The 26,803-nt window shown below is 38.9% G+C and overlaps 1 protein-coding gene across 8 annotated transcripts in view; it reads right to left on the minus strand.

Moving 5' to 3' along the window:
• Positions 1-6,444: 6,444 nt before the first annotated feature.
• The window catches only part of CEP120 (centrosomal protein 120), a 79,691-nt gene continuing 59,332 nt past the window's right edge, over positions 6,445-26,803 (minus strand). For 2 of the 8 annotated variants that reach the window (XM_045486990.1, XM_045486997.1), the window contains exons 20-22: positions 17,431-17,576; positions 6,926-7,052; positions 6,445-6,677 (exon numbers count right to left, since the gene is read on the minus strand). In XM_045486990.1, coding sequence (XP_045342946.1) covers positions 6,507-6,677; positions 6,926-7,052; positions 17,431-17,576 — 444 coding nt within the window. In that variant the 3' untranslated portion in view covers positions 6,445-6,506. Of the gene's footprint in view, positions 7,053-11,828; positions 13,672-13,773; positions 13,918-17,430; positions 17,577-26,803 lie in introns of those variants that run through there. The other 6 variants (XM_045487004.1, XM_045487012.1, XR_006714492.1 and 3 more) reach the window with 5 other exon arrangements.

The following is a 26,803-nucleotide window of genomic DNA, read 5'->3' on the forward strand; positions in this document are numbered from 1 at the left end:
TTATTTTTGTGTATGGTGTGAGAAAGTGGTCCAGTTTCATTCTTATGCATGTAGTTGTCCACTGTTTGCATTATTTGTTGAGGAGAAATCTTTTCCCATTGCTTGTTTTTGCCTCCTTTTTTAAGATTAATTGAACCTAAAATTGTTGGTTTATTTGTGGGCTATTTTGTTCTTTTGATCTATGTGTCTATTTTGGTGCCAGTACCATACTGTTTTAATTATTATAACTTGGTAGTACATCTTGAAATACAGGATTTTGGTACCTCTAGTTTCATTCTTTTTTCCTCAAATTCGGCTTGGCTCTGAAGAGTCTTATGTGGTTCCATGCATATTTTACTTTTACTTGTTTTAGTTCTGTGAAAAATGGTGTTGGTGTTTTGGTAAAGATTGCATTGAATCTGTAAATTGATCTGGGTAGTATGGATATTTTAATAATATAAACTTTTCCAGTCCGTGAGCATAGTTTGTCTTTGCATTTGAGTCATGTTCAGTTGCTTTCATCAGGGTTTTATCATGTTCACAGTACAGGTCTTGGACCTCCATGGTTAAGTTTATGCCTAGGTATTTTATTATTTTTGGTACAATTATAAATGAGATTGTTTTCTTAGTGTCTCTTTCTGCCACACTGTTATTAGGGTACAGAATCAGAACAGATTATTTCTGTATGTTAATTTTGTACCCTGAAACTATACTGAATTTATTTTAATAGTTTTCTGGTGGCATCTTTAGGGTTTTGTACGTATTGTATCATGTCATCCACAAATACTGAGTTTTACTTCTTCCTTACCAATTTGGGTGCCTTTTGTTGCTTGTTTGATGGCTATGGCTACGGCTTCCAGTACTATGTTGAGTACAAGTGGCAAGTGCCTTAATTCCTCACCTTAGAGGAAAAGCTCTCTGTTTTTCATCATTGGGTGTGATGTTACCTTTGGGTTTTCATATATGACCTTAATTATGTTGACATATGTTCCCTGTAAGCTCACTTAGTTGAGAGTTTTTATTCTGAAAAGATGTTGAATTTAGTTCAATGAATTTTCTATATTATTTGTCATGATCATATGATTTTTGTGCTTCATTTTGTTAATGTCATGTATAACATTGATTGACTTGTGAATATTGAACCATCTTTGCATCCCAGAAATAAATCTCACTTGATTGTGGGGAATGATCCCTTTAGTGTATTTTTGAATGTAGATTGCTAATATTTTGTTGAGGATTTTTGCATCCATATTTATCAGGGATATTGACCTGTAATTTTTCTAACTTTCTTCCTTCCTCCCTCCCTTCCTCCTTCCCTCCCCTCCCCTCCCCTCCCATTCCTTCCTTCCTTCCTTCCTTCCTTCCTTCCTTCCTTCCTTCCTCCCTCCCTCCCTCCCTCCCTCCCTCCCTCCCTTCCTTCCTTCCTTCCTTCCTTCCTTCCTTCCTTCCTTCCTTCATGTGTGCATCTTTGTCTGGTTTTAGTATAATGGTAATGCTGGCCTTATAGAATATATTTAGAAACTTTTCTTCCTTTTCTATTTTTTGGAATAGTTTGAGTAGAATGATTATTCACTTTTCTTTAAATGTTTGGTAGAACTCTCCTATGAATCTATCTGGTTCTGGACTTTTGTTCTTTGGGAATTTTTGGTTACTGATTCAATTTCTTATTAGTTTTTGCACCTTTCATAATTAGTTTGTTCCTGATTCAGTTTTGGAAGATTGTGTGTTTCCAGGAATTTATCCACTTTTTCTATGCTGTCCAATTTGCTTGTATATGATTTTCTGTAGTACTGATAATCCTGTGTGTGTGTGTGTGTGTGTGTGTGTGTGTGGTGTTGGTTATTACTTTTCTTCTTTCATCGCTGATTTTATTATTTGGGTCCTCTCTCATTTTTCCTTGCTGCATCTGGCCAAAGGTTTATCAGTTATGTTTATCTTTCGAAAGAACCGGTTCTTGGCTTCACTGATCTATTCTACTGTTTTTTAAGTTTCTAATTTATTTGTGCTCTGATCTTTATTATTTCCTTCTTTCTAGTAACTTTGGATTTTATTTGTTCTTTTCTAGCTCCTTTAGGTGTACAGTTAGATTGTGTACTTGTGATTTTTCTTGTTTCTTGTATCACTGTAAATTTCCCACTTAGCACAGGTTTTGCTGGATCCAAAAGATTTTGGACTCTTGTGTTGCCATTTTCACTTATCTTCATATATGTATGTATATATGTATTAAGGATGTTTTATTCTTTATATTTAGAGAACAAGTGGATGAGCAGGGGAGAGGGGCAGAGGGAGAGAGAATCTTAAGCAGGCTCCACATTCAGTGCAGAGCCCTTTGCAGGGCTCGATCCCACAACCCTGGGATCATGAGCCAAGCCAAAATCAAGAATCTGATGCTCAACCAACTGATTCACCCAGACACCCCATCTTTATTGTTTTTTAAATTTCTTCTTTGCTTTTTTGTTGGTCCATTGGGTCTTTAGGAGCATGTTGTTTAGCTTCCATGTGTTTGTAGTTCTTCAAGTTTTGCTTTCCCTTGTAATTCATTTCTAATTTTATAGTGCTATATAGTTGGAAAAAACGCATGATACAATTTCAGTCTTCTTAAATATATGAAGACTCTTTGTGGTCTCACATGTGATCTACCCTGGAGAATGTTCTTTGTGTACTTGAAAAGAACATGTATTCTATTGTTATTGGATGGAATGTTTTATATACATCTGTTAAATGCAGCTGGTATAATATGATGTTCAAGGATACTGTTCAATTTTCTGCCTGCAGGTCCTATCCTTCGATGTAAGTGGGGTGTTCAAGTCTTCTAACTGTGAGTATATTACTGTCAGTTTTTCCCTTCATGTCTGTTAATATTTGCTTTATGTTTTGGGTGCTTCATTGTTGGGTCCATAGATAATTACAATTATTACACCCTTTGGTTTAATTGACCCCTTATCATTATGTAATGCATGTCTTTGTTTTAAAGTCCATTTTGTGTAAAATAAGTATTACCATGGCTTTTTTTTTTTTTTTTTTTTTGCTTCCATTTGCATGGAATATCTTTTTCCATCCCTTTATTTTCAGTGTATATGTGTCCTTAGGTCTGAAGTGAGTCCGGTAGGTAACATAGAGTCTTGATTTTTAAATCCATTTAGTTACCCCAAATGTTTTTTCATTGGAGCATTTAGACCATTTACATTTAGAGCATTTGCCATTTTGCGAATTGTTTTCTGATTGTTTTTGTAATTCTTCTCTGTTCATTTTCTTGCTCTAGCTTTGTGATGAATGACTATCTTTAGGGTTACACTTGACTTTCTGAGTTTGTGTATTGATTACAGGTTTCTGACCTATGGTTACCACAAAGTTCATAAATAACATTCTAAGTATATAGCAGTTTATATTAAGTTGACGGTCACTTAAGTTTGAACATGTTCTAAGAGAATTTCATTTTTACTCCTCCACGTTTTATGTATAGATTGTCTTTTTTCCTACATCTTTGTATTTTGTGAGTCCCTTAACTAATTTTTTAGGTATAAATGATTTTACTACTTTTGTCTTTTAACGTTTATACTTGTTTTCTAAGTGATTGCTTTACTACTTTTATTGTATATTTGCTTTTACTGATAAAATTTTTTAGTTGTATAATTTTCTGGTAATTATGGCCTTTTCTTTTCCCATTAAAGAACTCCCTTTAACAATTCTTGTAAGACCAGTTGAATGGTGAACATCTCCTTTAACTTTTCATGGTCTAAGGAAACCCTTTCTCTCCTTCAATTCTGAATGATAACCTTGTTGAGTACAGTATTCTTGGTTGTTGGTTTTTCCCTTTCAGCACTTTGAGTATCTTGCGTCACTCCATTGAGGCCTGCAGAGTTGCTGCTGAGAAATCAGCTGATAGTCTTATAGGGTTTCCCTACCCCTTAACCAAGAGCTTCTTTCTTTGTTGCTTTTTAAATTCTGTTTATCGTTAATCTTTGGCATTTCAAATCTGAGTCATGGTGTGGACCTTCTAGGGTTGCTTGTTTCATACCCTCATGCTTCCTGAACATGGATGTCTGTTTCCTTTCCCAGGTTCAATAAGTTTTCAGCTGTTGTTTCTTAAAATCAGTTTCATGCCCCTTTCTCTGTCTCTTCTCCTTCTGGAATTCCTGTAATGTCAATGTTTATTCAGTTGATGTTGTCCAAGAGATTCTTAACCCATCCTAGTTATTTTTTTTTCCCCTCTTTGCTGTAAGCTTGGGTGCTTTCCATAGCCAATCTTCCAGATTGCAGATCCGTTCTTGTGCATCCTCTACTCTGCTATTGATTCCCTCTGCTGTATTTTTCATTTTAGTTATTGTATTCTTCAACTTTGGTTCTTTTTAACATATTTTTTTAAATTTTTTTAAAATGTTTTTATTTATTTTTGAGACAGAGAGAGACAGAGCATGAGCAGGGGAGGAGCAGAGAGAGAGGGAGAAACAGAATCCGAAGCAGGCTCAAGGCTCTGAGCTGTCAGCACAGAGCCTGACACAGGGCTCGAACTCACAGACTGTGAGATCATGACCTCACCTGAAGTCTGACGCCCAACCGACTGAGCCACCCAGGCACCCCAATATTATTATTTTTTAATCTCTTTGTTGAAGTTCTTACTTCATCTAGTTGTTCTCTGTAGTTCATCCCCTCTTCTCTCCAGCCTGGTGAGCATCTTCATGACCATTACTTTGGACTATTTATTAGGTAGATTGGTTGCCTCTGTTCTTTTTAGTTGTTTTTCTGAGGTTTTGTCCTGTTTGTTTGGCACACATTCTGTTGTGTCCTCATTTTGCTTGACTTTCCTGTGTGTATTTCTATGAATTAGGAAGAACAGCTACTGTCCTAAACTTAGAGGAATGCCTGTGTATGATGGTCCCCTGTGTAGATTGTGTGCCTTGTGACTGTAGCTGGCCAGTTGGAGCTGTGGCTGCTGTGGGCTGGGAGTCCTGGGGCACTCCATGCTGGGGCTGTTCTGGTGGGATGACTGGAGATGTGGGGGGCATGGGCCAGGGCCTTCCTGGGGCTGTCTGCACAGAAGACACTCTGGCAGGACAGCTGAAGCTGGAGTGCAGGCTGTGGTGTCCTGGGGTGCTCAGTTCAGGGGGTACCCCGGCAGGGGGACTGGAGCCAAGGTGAGCACTGTAAGGAGCACTGACCAGTGGTGCTGAAGTGTTCACCATGCTGAGGTCACCTTGGTGGGATGGCTCAGGTTGGGGCAGGCTGGGGGCTTGGGATTTACCGAGGTGGCAGGCCAGCCCGGGCTCGCAGACCCCACTCTCCTCCACATTCTCAAGGTGGAGGGGGAAAGGAAGCCCCTCTGATCCAGAGAGTTCCAACAGCTCCTCAGGGCTGGTTCTTTTATATTCCAGTTACCCTGTGAAACCAGGGCTCTTTCTCCTGTGCCCCAGGACAAACAGTTCTGCTCCGTGTCTCAAAGTACCATCCCTCTTTACTGCGCTTTGCAGCATCAGGGTGGGTGTTCTCGCAACTGTGTCTCCAGCTCTCCTGCAGTTCTCTGCGGGGTCTGTCTTTTGTCGTTTGGAAGCTGTTCAGTCAGTTCTTCTTCAGGAGGAATTCCTCTACAATAAATATGTGTACGTTTGGTGCCTTGGTGGAGGAGGTGAGTTCAGGGTCTTCTCTGCATTTCAATATAAATTTTAGATTCACTGTCTCAATTTCAACAATAACAAAAGAACCATGATGGGATTTTTATAGGAATTATGCTAAATGTGTAGATCAACTGGGGGAGAGTGACGCCTTAGCAATACAGACTCTTCTGACCTAAGTGGACGTCATGTTTCTTTACTTACTTAGGTTGTCTCAGTGGTGTTTTAGTTGTACCTATGTAGGTCTTTCAAATGTGTGCCCCATTTATACCTAAGTGTTGCATATTTTTATGCTGTGGGGATTGTTTGCTGGTAGTATATACAGATACAACTGATGTTTGTAGATTTTTACATGTTGATCTTGGATTTTCCAACCTTGCAAAACCGACTTAGTAGTCCTGGTGGTAGTTTTGTAGATTCCTTTGGATTTTTTTTAAGGTAATCAGTTACATCATCAGTAAACAGACACTCAGACCTTTATAATTTGGATGCCTTTCTTTTTCTTCCCAGTTTGAGTTATAATCGACAAAATTGTATACAAGGTATACAGTGTAATGATTTGATAGGTACATACACTGTGATTACCATAATCAGTCCATCGCCTCACACAGTTATCATGTGTACGTGAGTGTGTGTGTGGTAAGAACGTTGAAGATCTGCTATTTGAGCAAATTTCAAGTATACAGTAGAGTATTAACTATCTGTTTTTTTCACATAGTTCCCTCTGAAGTTTCAATGTGACTAGCAGCTAAGCTGATGTAGTTTGACTAAACTGAGCATGTATTTCAAACAGCTCTGATATTACCCTTGGTATCCAAATACTCTTAATCTGAGAAAAGTCCCTTTTGCCATAAAATCAATAAGCATTAGTAGAGCTTTTAGTAATAATCCTGTGATTGGAAGTTTTGGTTAACTTCACTAGCCAGGATGCAGAGTCATCATAGGAAAGGTAGAATAGTGAGTGCAGACAAGGCTCAAGAACATAATGCAGAACTGGTCTTCTGTCCGTTCTTGGCTGTTGATTGGTAAAGGGAACAGAAGCCCACTGTCCCCTCCACGGTTCACGAATACCCATGAAAGGTCTAATCTCTGAGATAGAACAGGAAGAACAATGTTAGGAATTTATATGTAACTGAATAGAGTATTATACTAAATGAAGGATTCCCAGTTTACAAATGCCTATGTAAACGTAATAACGTACAGATACACAAATATAAGAAAATATAAATATACATAATCACGATGACTACCTCAGTTCATCTGATCTCAGTAGAAGGCGCAGATTATTCTCTTTGGTAGAAGGACACGCCACCGGGACTTGCTCAGCTCATACGCACCCTGAAGGCAGTGGCGCGGACACGGCAAATTTCATGTGGGGCTTCAGGCAACAACAGACTAGGCTGCCATTTGCTCCTCCTGCGTCTGTGTGTCTGCGTGTTGGATTCCAGACATCTCCCTGTAGATCTGGACAAGGACACTGAGGTTCAAATGAATAAAAGAGCCAGCAGAACCACTGGCCACCTTGTAGACCTGAGAACGAACAAAGGTCGACCCAAGGACAAAATTGGGGCATGAACTTCTTTCTGCTCTTTCTCCTTCTCCTCTTTTCCTTTTTGTGGATTTTTAAAAGAACCTTTTAAAGACACATTTTGGGTGTCCTTTGTTCCTGGTAAACACGCACATGCAGAGAGATAATGGAGAGGAGTGTGGGTTGACAATGGATTGACGGAAGGCCGAAAATGGGCTGGCAAATATAATTTTTATTGGCAAAAAAAGTCTGTGGTCTAAAGCACTTCTGAAGACTATTTATAAAAAGATTTCCCATTTGGTACCTTTAAAAACATTTTTTTAAATGTTTATTCATTTTTGAGAGTGGGGGCAGAGAGAGAGAGAGAGAGAGAGAGAGAGAGAGAGAGAGAGAGATACAGAACCTGAAGCAGACTCTAGGCTCTGAGCTGTCAGCACAATGCCAAACGCAGGGCTGAAACCCACGGACTGTGAGATCATGACCTGAGCCAAAGTTGGACACTTAACTGACTGAGCCACCCAGGAGCCCCACCCATTCAGTACCTTTATTTTCTTTGGGGACATTTTACAAATTTCAGTTAGTTACCTAAATAAACTTGTGTCAGAGACCAAGAGAAGACCATTAATCTCATCTGCCAACAATGAAGCTAAGCCAGGAGCTGAAATTTCCTTCCTCAGGCAACAGTCAGGTGAAGACACCAGTCTGCAACCCTATCTCATCCAATCTAAACAGCATGACTGAAGATAGCTACTCAATATTCATGCCTCACATTCTTGATTTGACAGTCTGTCTTCTTCAGGGCATCCCATTTTGCACCGAATCTGAACTGAACTCAGGTAATAGAATAACGGTCTTGTTTGAAATCCCAAAGTTCTCTCAAGAAAACAGATGGAGAGGGTAGTGGCCACGTGTTGATTTCTCACATGGCGGAAAGAAGTCCTACAGCTGGAACTACTCGTTCTTTAAAGCTCTGAATCCTATTCAGTCTACTCGCTAATAGAAGAATTTGCTGAAGAAGAGCTTAAAATACTGCAAACCTACCAGGCTCAGACTCCTCAGTATGGGGTTGGCATTCACAGAAATTCATAGTAATGCCAAAGTGAAGATTTTGCAGCAATATTTCTTTTTCTCTGGCCAAGTTTTAATATAAAACGTTGAGGAAAACCCAGCATTCATCCACTGTGTCTGCATGCTTTCGACTAGTTAACATGTTAATCAAGAAAAGGATTGTGCTGTCCAACTATTAGTTTACTTGGGAAAGAAAAAAATATTTGTCTATGAATTTGTGGATGAAATGTTTCCAAAAAGAAATTATAAATGGGCCTTATTTTAGTTCTCTCCTGTTATGAATGACAGGTTTAACATTCCTAGAAACCTTAAGAATATAATGACTACATCTTTAAAAGCCCCTAGGGATCCCTGTGCATTAACGTATCAGTCAGTAAATTATTATCTATAAATTAATCTTTCTAAGCAGATTTCTACCCCCCTTTAATTTGAAAGCTAAACTTGTGCGTCTCCACTTGAGCAACTTCATATCTGAAGAGCCTACATCTGTAAAAACATTTCTAATGAAAACACGAGGACAACCCCAGAGAAGCAAATAAAGTGAGATTTAAGTATATAGCAGCCTTCTTACAGTTACATTCCTAACAACAGTGGATTCGAACTTGATGCCAGATAGAGGCTATAAAATACCATCAGTATTATATTCTTTTGGTTTCAGTGAGAAATGTAAGTGCTTACACCACCCTGTCTGACTGTCCCATTTACACCAAGATAGAGGAGTTACGGCTTGGTTTCCTGAATCACGGAAGCCGAAGGAAGCAGAGAGGAGGAAGCAGAAGGACTGCTCTAGAGCAGGGAGCAGTAAAGGGAAGGCTGGAAAGTCTGGGCTCCAATGCTGATGGTACAGTTGCCAAAACACAAGCATCAAAGATGGACTTCAATTTGCACATTCTGCCGTAAGAAAAACTATTCAACCAGACTTTATTTAGCACTCTCACACAAATTACTTCATCAGTTGGTAAGCCCAACCAGTAATAAGACTACTAAGCCTAATTTAGGCAACTAGAAATCCGCTGTGAAAAGTTCTCTCTCCAATTTGTTACGTCCGTGGTCTGGGCTATCTGCAAAATGAGATGCCAGTGTTGTTTTGTCTGGTTTTCTCTTGTTGTTGTTGTTGTTTTTTTTTAAGAGAAGACATTAATTTTATAAAACATGAACGTAATACAAGTTTCAAGGATCCTCCAATTTACCTTTGGAAGTCAAAATGGAAACGCAGTCATTAATTTCATTAATTTTCACTCACTCCGGATTTTGTTAAGAAAGGTGCAACAGACATCTAACAATGCACTCGATCAGAGAATGAGAAGACAGGATCTTCAAGGATGGCTTGATGGGCAACTCAGGTGTAGAAAACGTTCAGCATAACAACACTGGGTAGACAGATCAGAGGCAAACTTTACGGTTTTTAAACATTTTTTATAAAGATGTTTTTAAGTTTATTTATTTTGGGAGCGAGAGACAGCACATGCATGCGAGTGGGAAATGGGCAGAGAGAATCCCAAGCAGGCTCTGCAGTGTCAGCACAGAGCCTGACATGGGGCTCAATCTCAGGAACTGAGAACCTGATCTGAACCGAAATCAGGAGTCAGATGCTTAACCGACTGAGCCACCCAGGAGCCCCTCACCTTTCACTATTATTATTATTCACGACTGCTTTACTAGGTGACTGATAGTAAGAGTTGAGCTGTCTTCATTGACTGACAAATGTTACACCCTTATTTTGGCCATCTGCCTATTATCATTTAATACAACATCTGATAAAATGTTGTATACCATAGGAACTGGTTATAAAAAATTCCTCGGGTTTTCCAGTATATCCAGTTTAAAAAAATTTTTTCAACGTTTATTTATTTTTGGGACAGAGAGACAGAGCATGAACGGGGGAGAGGCAGAGAGAGAGGGAGACACAGAATCGGAAGCAGGCTCCAGGCTCTGAGCCATCAGCCCAGAGCCTGATGCGGGGCTCGAACTCACGGACCTCGAGATCGTGACCTGAGCCGAAGTCGGACGCTTAACCGACTGAGCCACCCGGGTGCCCCCAGTATATCCAGTTTTAAATACCAACTCCGGGGGGGGGGCACCTGGGTGGCTCAGTCAGTTAAGCGTCCAACTTTGGCTCAGGTCACGATCTCGTGGTTCGTGAGTTAGGGCTCTACGTTGGGCTCTGTGCTGACAGCTCAGAGCCTGGAACCCACTTCAGATTCTCTCTGCCTCTCCTGAACTCACACTTTGTGTCTCTCTCGAAAATAAACAAAAATTAAAAAAAAAAAAAAAATTTTTTTAAATATCAACTTTGGGACTTGATATATGAAATGTCCTGAAGAGTCAACTCCACAGCGACAGAAGGTACAGTAGCGGCTGCCAGGAACTGGGCAGAGGGGAGAATGGCAAAGAACTTGCTCATGCATATGGGGTTTCTTGTGAGGATAACGAAATGTTTTAGAATTAGTGATCGTTGCACAACTGTGTGAATATAATAATCACCGAATTGTATACTTTACACTGGTGAATTTCAGGGGTGCCTGGCTGGCTCAGTCGGTTGAGGGATGGCCTCTTGATTTCGGCTCAAGGCATGATCCCAGGGTCAGGAACTGAGCCCTATATCTGGCTCTGGGTGGAATGTGGAGCCTGTTTGAGATTCTCTCTCTCTCTCTCTCTCTCTCTCTCTCTCTCTCCCTCTCCCTCTCCTCTCTCTCTCTGTCTTGCCCTCTCCCCTGCTCATGTGCACTCTCTAAAATAAAAACCACAGTGATTTTATGGTTGTGAATTATACCAGTAAAAAAACAAAAAAACAAAACAAAAAAAAACCAAAACAATCAAGTTAGCTATTCAGTCAAGCTGGACACAGTGATAGCAAGAGGCCAAATTTTAAAATTCCACACAGAGCTACCAGCGGACCCCTTTTCAGACTAGAACAGGCAATGTGTTGTGGAAACTGAGAGATGAGATTCAGGCCGGGCAGTCGCTGGACACAGCAGTAAGTGGGCCAGAAAGTTATGTGGTCACAGGAGACTGTTGTCTTCTCAAGTCGTCTGTGCAGTGCCTTGATACATCCTTCGATCCTACTCAGACTCCCACATCTGCCGGCACATCAGGAAGCGAGGTCTACACAGAAATGACCAATCTATACTGGGAAGGGAACTCTGCACGCTTACACGGATGGGGCACCGCATCGACCTGAGATACGTGACCCACCCTTCCCGTGCACGATGGGCCGGCCTCAGACGGGGAAACTAGACTCTCTCCATGTAGAGGGACCACGAACACCTAAAGGTCAATTTTATTTCACCCTAAAATACCGGATGGAAGGGCTGCCACTGGGCGCAGTAATGAGAAACGTGTTCGCCAATCCCCACATATTTATCTACTGTGGTTACACTCCCAGTCCAGACACTGATGCTAACTCAGTCAGGCAACCGGTGTTAACACATTCACGGACACTTACATATGAAATGGCTGTCGCTCAAGGACTCCAGAAAAGGTTTTACAGTTTCAGATGTTCACAATTTTAAGAGACAGAAAAGCAGCCGCGACGTAAGCATTTAAAAACCAAAAACACAAAGTGACTCGACGGGGAGTACCGAGCGCTTGCCGACTCTGTGCCGGAACAATAGTAACAGACTGCTCGGGATCTCCAAGAGACATCGGATTATGACTTTTATTTGTTAAGTGACAGAGCCAGAGGACGGCTTTACAGAAGGCGAAGTGAACCACACACCAGATGAGAAAAGTCCTTTTGTTTCTTTAAATCTGAGGCCCCCTCTAGTGTCTGAAAACAGTCACACGCAGCACACAAAGCAGGTGAAGGCACAGTCACAATATTTTACCAGAGACCTTCCGAAATAATAACACTCCTGTTCCGTTTGTGGCGCATGAGTTAAAGAGAGAAAGGTTTAACCATAATTAATATTTCCGATTCCTGCTGTGATTCACCTAGTCCGTATTCTCTCATTCAGAAATTTCTTTCCCTGTTTTTTACTGCTGGGTTGTTTTTAGAAGATGAATACTTTGTTATTAAGGAAACAAAATGAAACCTATGTGTGTTGGGGCTTTGCTTTTCCAAAAAATACACCTCCTTGAAAACAACGGAAAATTATTTTCATGTTTCCCAACAGCCTGTTCTGCTTTTATGGAAGTTCTCGGTAAATGTTACCTATTTCCTGAAGTACACTTAAATTTATTGTATTTGGGAATCAGGAAATTTTAAACAGCATGTATCTTAAGACTCACATAATCTTTGAATCTGCTAACCAGCCTTTTCGATACCCTGTAAAAGGAGGTAGAAAGTGTTGCTCTGAGGACAGATGTTGGCCATGAAGAAGACGTTGTATAGGAATTCTCAGAAGCTTCTATAGACAGGGCACGACATAAATCCAATGACTTCATCTCGTGTACTTTAAAAAGACTGATTAAGATTAGGGGGAGTAAAAAATAGCCATTTTCACTCCTCCTTTCTCAGCACGGGCCTTTGTGTCTGTTTGCCTGTTACATTAGAGGGTTTGGGTTAACAACGAGCATCAGTGTTACTGGAAGATAAAAAAATCCCTCTTTTCAAGAAAAGAAAACAATACAATCTTGAGCAGGAGATGGGCAGAGAAGACCTTTTAAAGCTAGTACTGTCATCTTTCTGCAAGATTAATAGCACACGGAAAATTTGGAAATTCAATACTTGCTGAAACAAGTTTGCTCTGTATGAATTTTATTTACACAAATGGCTGTTTTTGTCATTCAGTGTGTGTTATGGCTTCTCTGCATGGATCCTGTTTTCTGTTTTCAAACCTGTCCTTGGCAAATAGTTACAAGTTAAAAACACAGGCCATCTAACATGAGTTAAATAAAATTGGAGAGATCTCTATATTCAAATGAACAGGACACGGCTTTTTTAAAGTGCAACATAGACTCTTTTGGCTCAACATGAAAAATTAGGTAACTGGAAACTACCATAGTCGTTTCTCTAAGAACAAATCTCATGAAAAGCTGTTCTGAAAGTTAGCCATGAAATCATAAATTATGGGAAATAATGAAAAGTCATTTAAAGTGAGTGTATAAAATGCAATGACAAATAAAACCAGGGTGGGAGAGGTAGCATAAGGTAAATAAAATCAAATAAATACTGTACAATAACATACAAAATTCTCCTTGTAAAAAATTGAAAATAGGTTTTTAAAACATCCATCTTCTCTTCTTTTGAGAGTTTGACAATGAAATTAAAATTTAAGCCTGGAGTCTCTGTAAAAATTTTCCAAATGTTATTAATTACTGGCATTGTGTTTTGCCAAAACCTCTCTGATCTGTCGGTCTAGTTCGCTTATTATTCGATCCTCGTGATTATACACACCCGTCCGCATCAAAGTATCCCTTTCTTCTATGAGTCGAGTCAAATAATCATCCAAACCTTCTTCCAATGGGTTGCCACGTGGGCTGTCCATTTTTCCACTTGCAATCTCTCTGGAATCCTGGTACTGTTTTTGTTCTTGTTGCCTTAACCTGAGAAGTCAAGAACCAATAGCACTCTAGCAGGCAGCAAATACCATGTTGGGTTCTGATTTTTTTGTTAACAACCCCGCTTTAAAAAATGACTTAATGGTAAATTATGTCTGTAGTAGGATTTTCAGGAAGACGACAAAAACCAGCATTCGACTTGGCTAGGCAGAGTAAGCATACTCTTCAAAGACAGTTTTGAAAACAATACTTGTTTTTCTAATAAAGAAATACATAAAAACTGTAGACGTTCTGGAAATGTGCAAAAAAAGAAAATGAAATCATTATGATCTTCCTTTAGATAACCCATCCAAGTAATAATTTTCTATGAAAAAGTCATGTGTATTTTAAATATTTTTCTAAAACACTGACGATAGTATACAGGCAATGCTGTCTATGATTTTTTTTCACTTCCTAATATAACAAAAGTTTTCTTACATCTCTAAGGGTGCTTCTACAGGGCTCCCCAACACTCCATCATTTGGATGTACCGTTACTTAATCATCCTTTATTGCTGATATTTAGGTTGTGGTTAAACCTCTGTTGTTGTTTTGAACAGAATTTCCTTCTCCATTCATTCCACAAATGTACCAAACAGTAATAGGTTTTGGGGATACTACAGTGAATCGTGAAGAAAACTTTCCATTATGGAGCTGAGGTCACTGAGCATTTGTAGAAAGTGAAACTGTACGGATGTGAATGCCTGGTTCAGGGGGCATGTACATTTGAAGACTCTGTTTGCCAAGTCTTCACATTATGTTTGTGATGCCTCATCCAGGAGACAGAATGGAGCAGGTAGCAGACTGGAATCGGGGTACTTCCGATGGAATACTGTTAACCACACTGCCTTGTAAATGTCATATACTTAGTATACTTACTATGTGATAGTGATACCAAGTTTGGACAAGGCATATGTTTTGTTTTAATTGAGAATATACCATTAAGAGAGAACCTCATATTCCTCTAGCAAGTAGCTATAAAAATGTTTTCATTTGCAACTACTCCTAAATTTTGTTGTTATAAATAAGAAGGATGAAGCAGTTAAGTCTGAGCCCCGGCTTCTGCATGGTCTTTAGAGGAACCATGCCAATGAGAACCAATCCACTTGTGAATTGACACAGAGTTGGGGAGATGCAGTGAGGAGAGTCCTGGTCTCACAGACAAGGAGGACTGAGCCCCGAGAAAGGGTGCAGGACTCTTGACAGCATACACTTTGGTGTGTTCCAAGTGTATGAACAAGATTCCCCACAAACGAACAGGAAACTGAAGTCTACAGTCCAAGAAGGATACCAAACATCTCCATCTGTTGTGAGAGAGGAAGCCTAAGTAGTGAAAGCACTGTGGTTTGGGACAGGGGTGGAAATCAAGTGGTTAATGGAAAAATGGTACAAATTAGAGCAATTCGTATGGATGCCGCCCCTGTTGTGACTTTTATAGTTCTCTTGGAGAAAGGGGTCCTCTGTGCAAACTAATGACATATGACATCAAACTATGTATTAGAAACTCCAACCATTTTCATGTTCATCTGTTTATGCATGAAAGATAAATGGAATTTTTATACAAGTGATAGATTATCCCTACTGCATCTTGACTAAAACACAAATCACCCATCAGGCTCACAGTAGATCTTTAGAACCTTATAGCTGAAAAAGTCCATAAAGTTGTCAAAGGACACTCTACATCCCTGACAAACACGGTGTCTGGCCTCCACCTGCACGTTTCTATCACTAGGAACCTACTGCTTTGTACAACTGCTCTGTTAGAGTTCTTTCTTACAAAGAACTTAGTGTCCAGGCTTCTCCTTTCCAACAGCTGGCTATGATTCTGCTCAGGAAGGGCACCGACTTCTCTTTAGCTCGGTAGCCCTCCAGCTACTTGAAGACAGCTGTCTAATACTCTGCCCTAGAGTTCTCAAGTTCAGTATCCCTCACTCTCCTAACCACCTTTTAGGTCACATTCCATCGGAAGCCCTCAAGGTAGGTGACTGACTTGAAAACATGTTGCACGTGGGTAAGAACACCCCAGGTGTGGTTTTACCAGTGCTGAGTAACTGAACACGTCTCTCCATGTCCCTAACTGCAGTGGCACTTTGACAGCCAAGTCACACGGTTACTAGTGGCCACTCAAATCCTCCCCGACGTCCTCACATCAACCGTTTTATTATGTCCTGCCCATCACTTAAGAGGTTTTTCTTGTAAGGACTCTGCTTTTGTTTCTAATCTACTTATTGGTTTAAGTTCTCTCTAAATCCTAATTTCTTGAGATTAATAATCTTAATATCTTATTAATAAGATTTAATTTTGCATGACCTACAAATTTGATACCAAATGGCTATCTTCAGCCAACAGAATCGTGCTTAGTAAGTAGCAGAGGCTTAATATAGAGTGGCCTAGAACCAAAACATGCACTAGATGCGTATGGCAGCAAAATGCTGGAAGGCAAGGATCATGTTACTTACTAATTTGTAACATCTTCCACGTTTACAATACAGTGGCCACCAAATATGTGATTCAAAACGAAAATCCGAAAATGGAGCCTGCAGCATGGCACGACAGACCTTAACCTTTTCCAACTGATATTTATGTATAAATATTCTAAGTGTAGTTGTTTAATTCAGCTCTGAACCCACCTAATAGAGTGACTGCATCTGTCAAAGTATGTGCTGTGGACCGAATTTTGTGTCCCTCAAAGTTAATATGCTGAAGCTCTCATCCTTAATGTGATGGTATTTGGGGAAAGGGTCTTTGGGAGATGAGTAGGTTTAGATGAGAGCATAAGGGTGGGGATCTCAGGCTGGGATTCCTGCTCATAGCAGAAAAGACACTAGAGACAGTGGGAGGACACAGTGTGAAGCAGCTATGTACAAGCCAGAGAGTCCTCACCACAAACTCAACATGCTGGTCCCCTGATCTGGAACTTTGAGCCTCTAGCACTGTAAGAAAGAAATTTCTGTTGTTGAAGCCACCCAGTGTACAGATGGCAGCCCAAGCTAAGACGGTTTGCTGTGCTGAAAATACTAGTATCTTGATCAACTAACTTAAAAAGTCTTCCCCCAGAGTCCGTAATTTGTTCTTATGCTGCTTTCTAATGATGGCTTTTCTGACATGCAATACTGCTGAAATTGTAACTCAGATGAACATGACATTCCAGGGAAGTCCAGTGGTGAACAGTAATTAAAAACACAGCCACCGAATCACATGTGAACCCTGCTGGCTCCATGATTTACTAGCTATGTGACCTTGGAAAGGGTGCTTAAATCTCTAATCAGCAGGTTCCTCGTCTGTAAATGGGGATGATATCTTCCTCACAAAGCTGCTTTCAAGAGTAAAAAAAAAAAAAAAAAAATTAGCCAAGAAAGCATTTATAAAAGCTCCTGGCCTATATAGTAAGGGCTCAATAAGTAAGGGCAATTTTATTATTTATATTAATAATACAACTAGATTTGAAGTGTCTTACTTTTCTGTTATTAAAAATTCAGTGTAATCAATTACCTTGAAATAGTAGCGAGAATCCTACAGCAGTCATACAAAAATAAAATTTAAAGGATTAACACTATGAATAGGAACAAAAAAGCTACATACACCTACATTTATGGCAAAAAATAGCATAATGGTCCTTAGTGTAGATTTACTATTTTGCTAGTCCACTACATTTTTCTTAAAGCTCTGACATTGTACTTTCCTTGGACCAATAGCCAATTAAAGGTTCTCCTACTGGAGCTTGCATTGGTGTCTGGAAAAAAAGGGAATTTTTTGGTTATTATACCTGTTTAATTCATTCCTTATATCCAACAATTCTTGTCTCTCCGTCTTGACTGTATCTTTTTCCTCAGCAGCCAGGTAACGTAGTCTCATCTGTTCCAATTCTTCTTGCTGTTTTTTAAGACGAGCCATTTGACTTTCTTGTTCCCGCTCGAAAGAAAAAAACAAGCCAATACTCTTATGTTAGGAATAAATGTATCTCATAGGACTGTGACTTGTGTTCATAATCCTGTTCGATGATACCCATGATAGAGCCATGCTCTCCAACTGTATGAGTCACCTACTATCTGGGAAGGCCCAGGCTCTCTTGAAAGCTCTCACTCGTCTTCTTGTTATAAGCCATAATCATTCATGGCCCAATCAGTGAATTGAGGTTAGATAACCACCATAAGATAACAGAAGATGAAGGAAAGAAAGAGTCTGCTGTCAACATAATGATGTGCCCCAGGGAGCAGTGGTAGAAGCATCTAAGAAATAGTTTAATTATACAAAGATGTACCCTGAAAAACTGAACTAAGTGTCTCTGCACTGGTCACTGATTCTCCTTCAAGCTCAGGTAATAAATAATATGCCTTTCTACTCTTCTCCAAGATCCCACAAAAATCTCTGCAGCTAGGATATAAAATTACTTTAGAACGAATGTGTAACCTTCCACAGAATGGATATCCCATGGTTTACTTAACCACTCTCTCAGGAACAGGCACTTCTGATATCGTAAGCACTGCTTCAGTAAAACACCCTATCATCTAACAGAGATGGTTCATGGTCCTTTCTACATATGTTTTGAGGGACAGGTCCTTTTCTTTGGGGTCAGAACCACCAAAGGGGAGAACTGTATCAATAGGTATGTCTTTTTTTAACATAAACTTTTTCTGAATAACAATAAACTGCCAAATGACGAGTGGACATTGTGGTAAAATTTTGCAAAGCAAACTCCTCCGTGCAGATTGAGAAACAGAAATTTAAGAGAACCCCAGAAATGCCTCTGTGGCTTCTGCCCAGCCATTAACCACTCATCCTTTCCTCAAGGTAATTACTACCCTAACTTCTAACACCACAAATTACTTTTGACTGCTTTGAACTTCATGTACATGGAATTGTATATATTTATGTTTGGCTATCTTGAGTTAAAATGGTTTGCAGATTCATTTGTATTTGGTATAGCTGATGTCTGCCATTCCTATATACTATTACACAGTCTATTCATTCCACCGTCAAGGGACATTTGGGTTGGTTTGTAATTTCGTTCTATAAAACTGATGTGAACATTATGTATGCCTTTCTACTGGGTATAGGATTCAACCAGAAGGATACGAAAATTTCAGTATTACTAAGTATTGTCAAATAGCTTTCAAAGTAGTTGGAACTGATTTGTACTTGCCTGTGAGTTTTCCAGGGCTCCATATTCTTATTGGCACTTGGTAATTTCTTTTTTTATTTAAACCATTCTGATAGGTTACATGGTGGTATCTCACTGTGATTTCATTTGGCATTTTTTTTCAAAGACTAATGAGGTTGAACATGGTATAATATTTGTAACGGCGTTCTTTCTTTTTGTGAATTTCCTGTTCAGCCATTTGGCACATTGCTCTACTTGGCTATGCATTTTCCCTTATTGATATATTCATAGTTCCTTATATATACTGAGTAAGTCTTCTGTCAATTATCTAAATATTGCAAATATTTTCCACTAGTTTTATTTTTTCTTGCCTTTTCATTCCTTTTAGTGGTGTTTTTGACTTAATTTTGACAGAGTCCACATCTGGTCTCATCTTTTTTGGCTGGTGCCTTCTTCGTCCAACTTAAGTAAATTTTTGCCTGCTTCAATCTTGAAGAGACTCTTTATGAAGATGCTCTCTTATACCATCCTGAAGGTTCATTCAGATCACTCATTCATGTACATATATATGTAATTCATGTACTGGTTTTGAGGATGTGTGAGATCAAGTTTATTTTCTCCCCCTCCCCTACCCCCATATAGAGCTTCAACTAATGTGGCAACATTTACTAAAAAAAAAAAAAAAAAAAAAAAAAAATTGCATCTCCCATGGTTTGGCAGTAACAACACTGATATACCACCTCTGTCCATGTATGTAATGTATGTATGGGTTTGTTTATGGAATCTCTCACCTGATCTATTTCTCTGCCTTTGCATTCAGTTATATTGCTTTGATGCTGTAACTTTGAAAATAATAACTCTTGATAAGTGATAGTATAAGTCTTCCACCTCTGGCTGTCCTTCAGAATTCTCTTAGCTATTCGGGACTCTGACATTTTTATATAAATCTCTGTTGCTAAAGCTGGAAAAAAGAAAGGCTCCTGGGATCTGCTTACGAGTGTGCTTAATCTACACATCACTTTGGCCAAAAGCATTATATTTACAATACTGATTCTTCAATCAGTGAACAGTTTACCTCTCCAATTATTTAGGTCTTAATTTCATTTAATATTTTATACTTCTCTACAGATGAAGGGTAAGAACTGTCTTAGAATATGCTCCTAGGTATTTCTTGATTTTAGATGTTACAGTAAATGGCAGTTTTTAAATTCTCATTTTCTAATTGGCCCTAGTGTAATTAAAATTGGTAATTATGTACTGAGTTCATTTCAGCAAACTTGCTAAACTCACTTATTAGCTCTAGTGTGTCACCTGTAGATACTTTTTGGTTTTCTAAATATAATAGTATCATCTACAAATAATAGTTTTATCTTCTCCTTTCCAACTGATACACCCTTTGTATGTTTTACTCGTTTATTTTCTGAAGGTGTTAACCAACCAACTTTACCTTTATTTAATAAATAAACTCAGTTCAGATGCTTATACACTGTTTATCAATGTTCCTGAGACTGGATGTCCAATTGATTTTGTTCTTATAATATCTTTGTCAGGTTTGGAGATCAAGATTATGCTAGTCTTGTTTTTAAAAAGAGGAATGTTCTGTCTTCCTTCTTTCTGAAACAGTTTAAGTTTAGCATTAGTTCTAAAACTTTTACTGAAATTCACATGTGAAGCCATCTGGGTCTAGAGCGTTTGTGTGAAAGTTTTTCATTACAGACTCAATTTCCCTAATAGCTATCCAAAGAATATTTTGTTTCTTCTTATGTCAGTTTTGTAAGTTCTGTATCTAAAGTTCACAAAAAATTTTTAATACCATTCTCCTATCTTTTTAAATGACTGTGGGATCAGAATTCCTGTGTCCCTTTTTTTAAAATTCTTGATATTCTCTTTTTGTCCTTGAACACTCCATGGAGGAGGTCTTTTCAAAGAACTTTTTGCTTTGTTGACTGTGTTATATGCACATTTCCTCCCTATTTCATTAATTTTTACTTATCCCTTCCTTCTAGTTGCCTTAATTTCTTATTCTTTTACTATTTGAAAGGGATATTTTGGGAAAAAATTTTTTTTTTGCTATTTTTTAAGTGCACTCAAGGTTATGAAATTTTCTACTAAGCACAGCTTGAATTAAATCTCATGCCTTGAGGGGGCACCTAGATGGCTCAACTGGCTGAGCATCTGACTCTTTTCTTTAATTAATTAATTAATTTTTTAATTTACATCCAAGGTAGTTAGCATATAGTGCAACAATGATTTCAGGAATAGATTCCTTAACGCCCCTTACCCATTTAGCCCATCCTCCAACCCCTCTAGCAACCCTCTATTCTCCATATTTAAGAGTTTATGTTTTGTCCCCCTTCCTGTTTTTATATTATTTTTGCTTCCCTTCCTTTATGTTCATCTGTTCTTTGTCTTAAAGTAATATGAGTGAATTCATATGATATTTGTCTTTCTCTGACTAATTTCACTTAGCATAATACCCTCAGTTCCATCCACGTAATTGCAAATGGCAAGATTTCATTCTTTTTGATTGCCGAGTAATACTCCATTGTATGTATATATACCACATCTTCTTTATCCATTCATCCATCGATGGACATTTGGCCTCTTTCCATACTTTGGCTATTGTTGGTAGTGCTGCTATAAACATCGGGGTGCTTGTTTCCCTTCAAAACAGCATACCTGTATCCCTTGGATAAATACCTAGTAGTGCAATTGCTAGGTTGTAGGGTAGTTTTATTTTTAATTTTTTGAGGAACCTCCATACTGTTTTCCAGAGTGTCTGCAGCAGTTTGCATTCCCACCAATAGTGCAAAAGAGATCCTCTTTCTCTGCATCCTTGCCAACATCTGTTGTTGCCTGCGTTGTCAATGTTAGCCATTTTGACAGGTGTAAGGTGATATCTCATTGTGGTTTGGATTTGTATTTTCCTGACGATGAGTGATGTTGAGCGTTTTTTCATGTGTCTGCTAACCATCTGGATGTCTTCTTTGGAGAAGTGTCTATTCATGTCTTTTGCCCATTTCTTCACTGGATTGCTTTTTTGGGTGTTGAGTTTGATGTGTTCTTTATAGGTCTTGGATATCGGACAGGTCGTTTGCAAGTATCTTCTCCCATTCTGTCGGTTGGCTTTCAGTTTGCTGATTGTTTCCTTTGCTGTGCAGAAAGCCTTTAGTTTTCATGAAGTCCCAATAGTTCATTTTTGCTTTTGTTCCCCTTGCCTCCAAAGACATGTTGAGTAAGACTATGCTGTGGCCCAGGCCAAGGTCAAAGAGGTTTTTACCTGCTTTCTCCTCTATGATTTTGATGGCTTCCTGTCTTACATTTAAGTCTTTTGTCCATTTTGAGTTTATTTTTGTGTGTGGTGTAAGAAAGAGACTGTCTTTATTCTATTGGATATTCTTTACGGTTTTGTCACAGATTAGTTTGCCATACTTTTGTGGGTCCATTTCTGGGTTCTCTATTCTGTTCCATTGATCCTAGTGTCTGGTTTTGTGCCAGTACCATACTGTCTTGACAATTACAGCTTTGTAATACAGCTTGAAGTCCGGGATTGAGATTGCCTCCGGTTTTGGTTTTCTTTTTCAAGATTGCTTTGACTGCTCAGAATCTTTTCTGGTTCTATACAAATTTTAGGATTGTTCCAGCTCTGTGAAGAATGCTGGTGTTATTTTGATAGGAATTGCGTTGAATATGTGGATTGCTTTGGGGAGTATCAACATTTTAACAATGTTTGTTTTTCCTATGCAGAAGCATGGAGTATTTTTCCTTTTTGTGTGTGTCATCTTCAATTTCTTTCATAAGCTTTCTACAGTTTTTAGTGTATAGATTTTTCACCTCTTTGGTTAGATTTATTCCTAGGTATCTTATGGTTTTTGGTGCAATTGTAAATGGGATTGATTCCTTGATTTCTCTTTTTGCTGCTTCATCGTTGGTGTATAGGAATGCAGTCGATTTCTGGGCATTGATTTTATATCCTGCGACTTTGCTGAATTCATGGATCAGTTCTAGTAGTTTTTGGTAGAATCTTTTGGGTTTTCCATTTAGAGTAATATGTCATCTGTGACAAGTGTAAGTTTGACGTCCTCCTGGCTGATTTGGATGCCTTTTATTCCTTTGTGCTGATTGTTGAGGCTAAGACTTCCAATACTATGTTGAATTAACAGTGGTAAAAGTGGACATCCCTCTTCCTAGGTTAGGTCTAACTTGAGGGGGAAAACTCTGTTTATCCCCATTGAGGATGGTATTAATGTCCTTTCATATATGGCTTTTATAATCTTGAGATATGATCCTTCTGTTCCTACTTTCTTAAGGGTTTTTACCAAGGGGTTTTTTATTTTTATTTATTTATTTTTTTTAAAGTTTTTATTTATTTTTGAGACAGAGAGAGACAGAGCATGAGCAGGGGAGGGGCAGAGAGAGAGAGGGAGACACAGAATCTGAAGCAAGCTCCAGGCTCTGAGCTGTCAGCACAGAGCCTGACGTGGGGCTTGAACTCACAGACTGTAAGATCATGACCTGAGCTGAAGTCGGATGCTTAACCGACTGAGCCACCCAGGCGCCCCCAAGGGTTTTTTATTATGTTGTATTTTGTCAAGTGCTTTCTCTGCATCTGTTGAGAGGATCATGTGGTTCCTGTCCTTTCTTTTACTGATGTATCACATTGATTGCTTTGCAGATTTCGAACCAACCCTGCATCCCAGGTATAAATCCCACTTGGTCATGGTGGATAATTTTTTTAAATTTATTGTTGGATCTAGTTGGCTAGTATCTCGTTGAGGATTTTTGCATCCATGTTCATCAGGAAAATTGGTCTGTAGTTCTCCTTTTTAGTGGAGTCTTTGGTTTTGGAACCAAGGTAATGCTGGCTTCATAAAATGAGTCTAGAAGTTTTCTTTCCAATTCTGTTTTTTGGAACAGCTTCAAGAGAATAGGTAGGTGTTAACTCTTCCTTAAATGTTTGGTAGAATTCCCCTGGAAAGCTATTCGGCCCTGAATTCTTGTTTTTTGGGAGATTTTTGATTACTAATTTGATTTCTTTACTGGTTATGGGTCTGTTCAAATTTTCTGTTTCTTCCTGTTTCAGTTTTGGTAGTTTATCTGTTTCTAGGAATTTGTCCATTTCTTCCAGATTGCCCATTTTATTGGCATATAATTGCTCATAATATTCTCTTATTGTTGTTTGTGTTCCTGCTGTTTTGGTTATGACCTCTCCTCTTTTGTTCTTGCTTTTATTTATTTGGGCCCTTTCCTTTTTCTTTTTGATCAAACTGGCTATGGGTTTATCAGTTTTCTTAATTTTTCCAAAGAACCAGCTCCTGGTTTCATTGATCTGTCCTACTGATTTGTTTCTTTCTTCTTTTTTTTTTTTTTTTTTGGTTACAAGAGCATTGATTTCCTCTCTAATCTTTATTATTTCCTGTCTTCCTCTTCTACTTTCTTTCCAGCTGCTTTCTGGAGGGAGGGGGGTTCCTTCCCATACTCTCCCCCTGCCTCTGTCTTCTCTCCACAAGCAAAAACAGCTCCCTGCCTTCCACAGCTTCTCTCTCCCCCAGTTCACTTCTCTGTGCCGTGTACCTGGTGCATTCTGTGGTTCAGGTTGTGCAGATCGTTGTGTTAATTCTCAAATCAGTTTTCCCGATGTGCAAGATGGTTTAGTGCAGATCTGGCTGCCTTTCAGGGATGGGAGACACAAAAAAACCTCCATGCTCTTTCACCATCTTGACCCCTCTCTGAGCATCTGACTCTTGATTTCAGCTCAGGTCATGATCCCAAGGTCATGGGACAGAGCCCTGCATCAGGCTCCATGCTGAGCAGGGAGAATGGTTAGGATTCCATCTCTCTCTCTCTCCCTCTGCCCCTCTCCCCTGCTCTTGTGTGCTCTCAAAGAAAAAGAAAAAAAAAAAAAAGTATCTCATGTCTTGCTAAGCTATATTTTCATTATTTTTTCGTTCAAAATATTTTCTAAATTCACTTGTCTCCAGTTTAGCTATGGGTAATTAGAAGCATACTACTTAATTTTCAGTCATTTGAGGATATTCATTATCTTTTCATTAATTTCTAGCTTAATCTCACTCTGGACAGAACATATTCTAAATTACAATCTTCTGAAATTTATTGAGAATGGTTTGACCTAGCACAGGAGCAATTTGGCTAAATATTCCATGTATACTAGAAAACGTGTATTTTGGACTTTTCTGCTAAAATATTCTGTATACCAAGGGTTGTGTTGTCTAAATGTTCTAAATATTTACCAATTCTCTTGTTTGCTCTATCAGTTCCCAGGAGAGTTGTGGTAAAAATCTACCATTATTATGCATTTGTCTATTTTTCATTTAGTTCTATAGGTTTTTGCTTTACCTAAATTTGTGGCTGTTGTCAGGTGCATACACGTGTGGAACTGCTGTCATCTTCCAGGTGAACTGACCCTTTTATGATCATGAACATTCTATCTACGGTAATGGCTTTTGCCCCAAAATCTGCTTTGCCTGATAAAAGTATTGCTAGATAGGCTTTCCTGTGATGAGTCTTAACATAATATATACTTCTCCCTCTTTTAAATTTATTCATTGTATATCCTTACATTTAAGCTTTATGCCTTATGAGTGGTATACTGTTCTTTAGTTTTTCATGCAATACTGGTCTCTAATGACAGTATTTAGTCCATTTATATTTCAAGTCATTGGTGATACATTGGGTTGTAATCTTTACATGTTGGTATTTTGTACTTGTTCTATCTCTTTGGGGTTATTCTCTCTCTCTCTCTTTTTTTTTTGTTTAGGTTAGTCTAATCCTTTGTCATTCCATTTCCCCTGCTCTATCAGCTTCTCATTCATTTTTACTCTTCATTTACAAATAATAACACAAGTCAGTCCTTTGACAACTTCAAATAATGGAACATACTTTGAGCATTTTAACTCTATCTGTCTCTTCTACTCTTGTTCTTCTGTTTTTGTCAAGAATTTTAATTCTATCTATATTTTAAAACCAACAAATATTTTGAGTGTTGCTTTCTACAATCCGTATTTATATTTTAGTCAGACATTTATTTCCATTGCTGTTTTTTCTCCTGTTTTCATTTGGGATCATTTTCCTTCTGAAGAACACCTTAAATTATTTTCTCTTACTTTAGGTTTGCCATGACAAAGTCTCCTAGTTTTTGTCGCTCTGAAAAGTCTTCTGTCACTGTCATTTATGAAGAACATTTTCACTGGGAAGAGAACCTTAAGTTGGCAGTTCTGTTCTTGCAATACTTTAAGGATGTTATCCTGCGGCTGGAAAGTCATCTGTCAGTCTTATTGCTGCTCCTATGAAAGCTATGTCTCCCTCTAGCCCCATCTTCTTAAGGGTTTCTTTGCTTTTTGGCAACTCCGCTACCATGAACCTAGGTATGGTTTACTTGGTATTTATTCCTGGAGTTCATAAACACTCTTGAATCTATGAATTGCTATCTTTTTCACTTTTAGAGAATTCTCATGTAGTATCTCTTCAAATCCTGCTTTCTCTCCCATTCTTTTTCTGAGGGGTTTCTAGAGGCTTCATGTTTGTCTCCCCCAATTAGGTTTCCCTGCTTTCTGAAAGTTGGAAGTAAGCCGTTTGACAGTTAGAAAAAGCTACATTAGTATCGATTTTTGCTAAATAAATCCAAGGAGGATTTTGGCTATTCTGAAAACCATTACCATGCAAATGTAGGTCTTCTGTAAGAGCAAAGTGGCCTAAGGCCAACTGTGGGTAAGCTGGGGACGCTCTTTGCTTTGCATCATTTCTGCTTAAGAGAGGTTTCACAGGAACGCTCTACTTTTGGATAGCTGGGGAAATATATGTTATGAAACCTAATCCCCATTTTGAACTGTTAGGGGACGGGGCCTTTGGGAGGTGATTAGGTCATGAATGTAAGCCCTCCTAAATGGGACTGTTGCCCCTATAAAAGAGGCCCAGCAGAGCTCCCTGACTCCTCTTCCACGAGGACTTGACAAAAAGGTGGCCTTTTATGAACTGGTGACCGTGCCTACACCCTGATCTTGGCCTTCCAGCCTCCAGA

Source organism: Leopardus geoffroyi, chromosome A1, assembly GCF_018350155.1.
Source record: "Leopardus geoffroyi isolate Oge1 chromosome A1, O.geoffroyi_Oge1_pat1.0, whole genome shotgun sequence".
NCBI lineage: Eukaryota > Metazoa > Chordata > Mammalia > Carnivora > Felidae > Leopardus > Leopardus geoffroyi.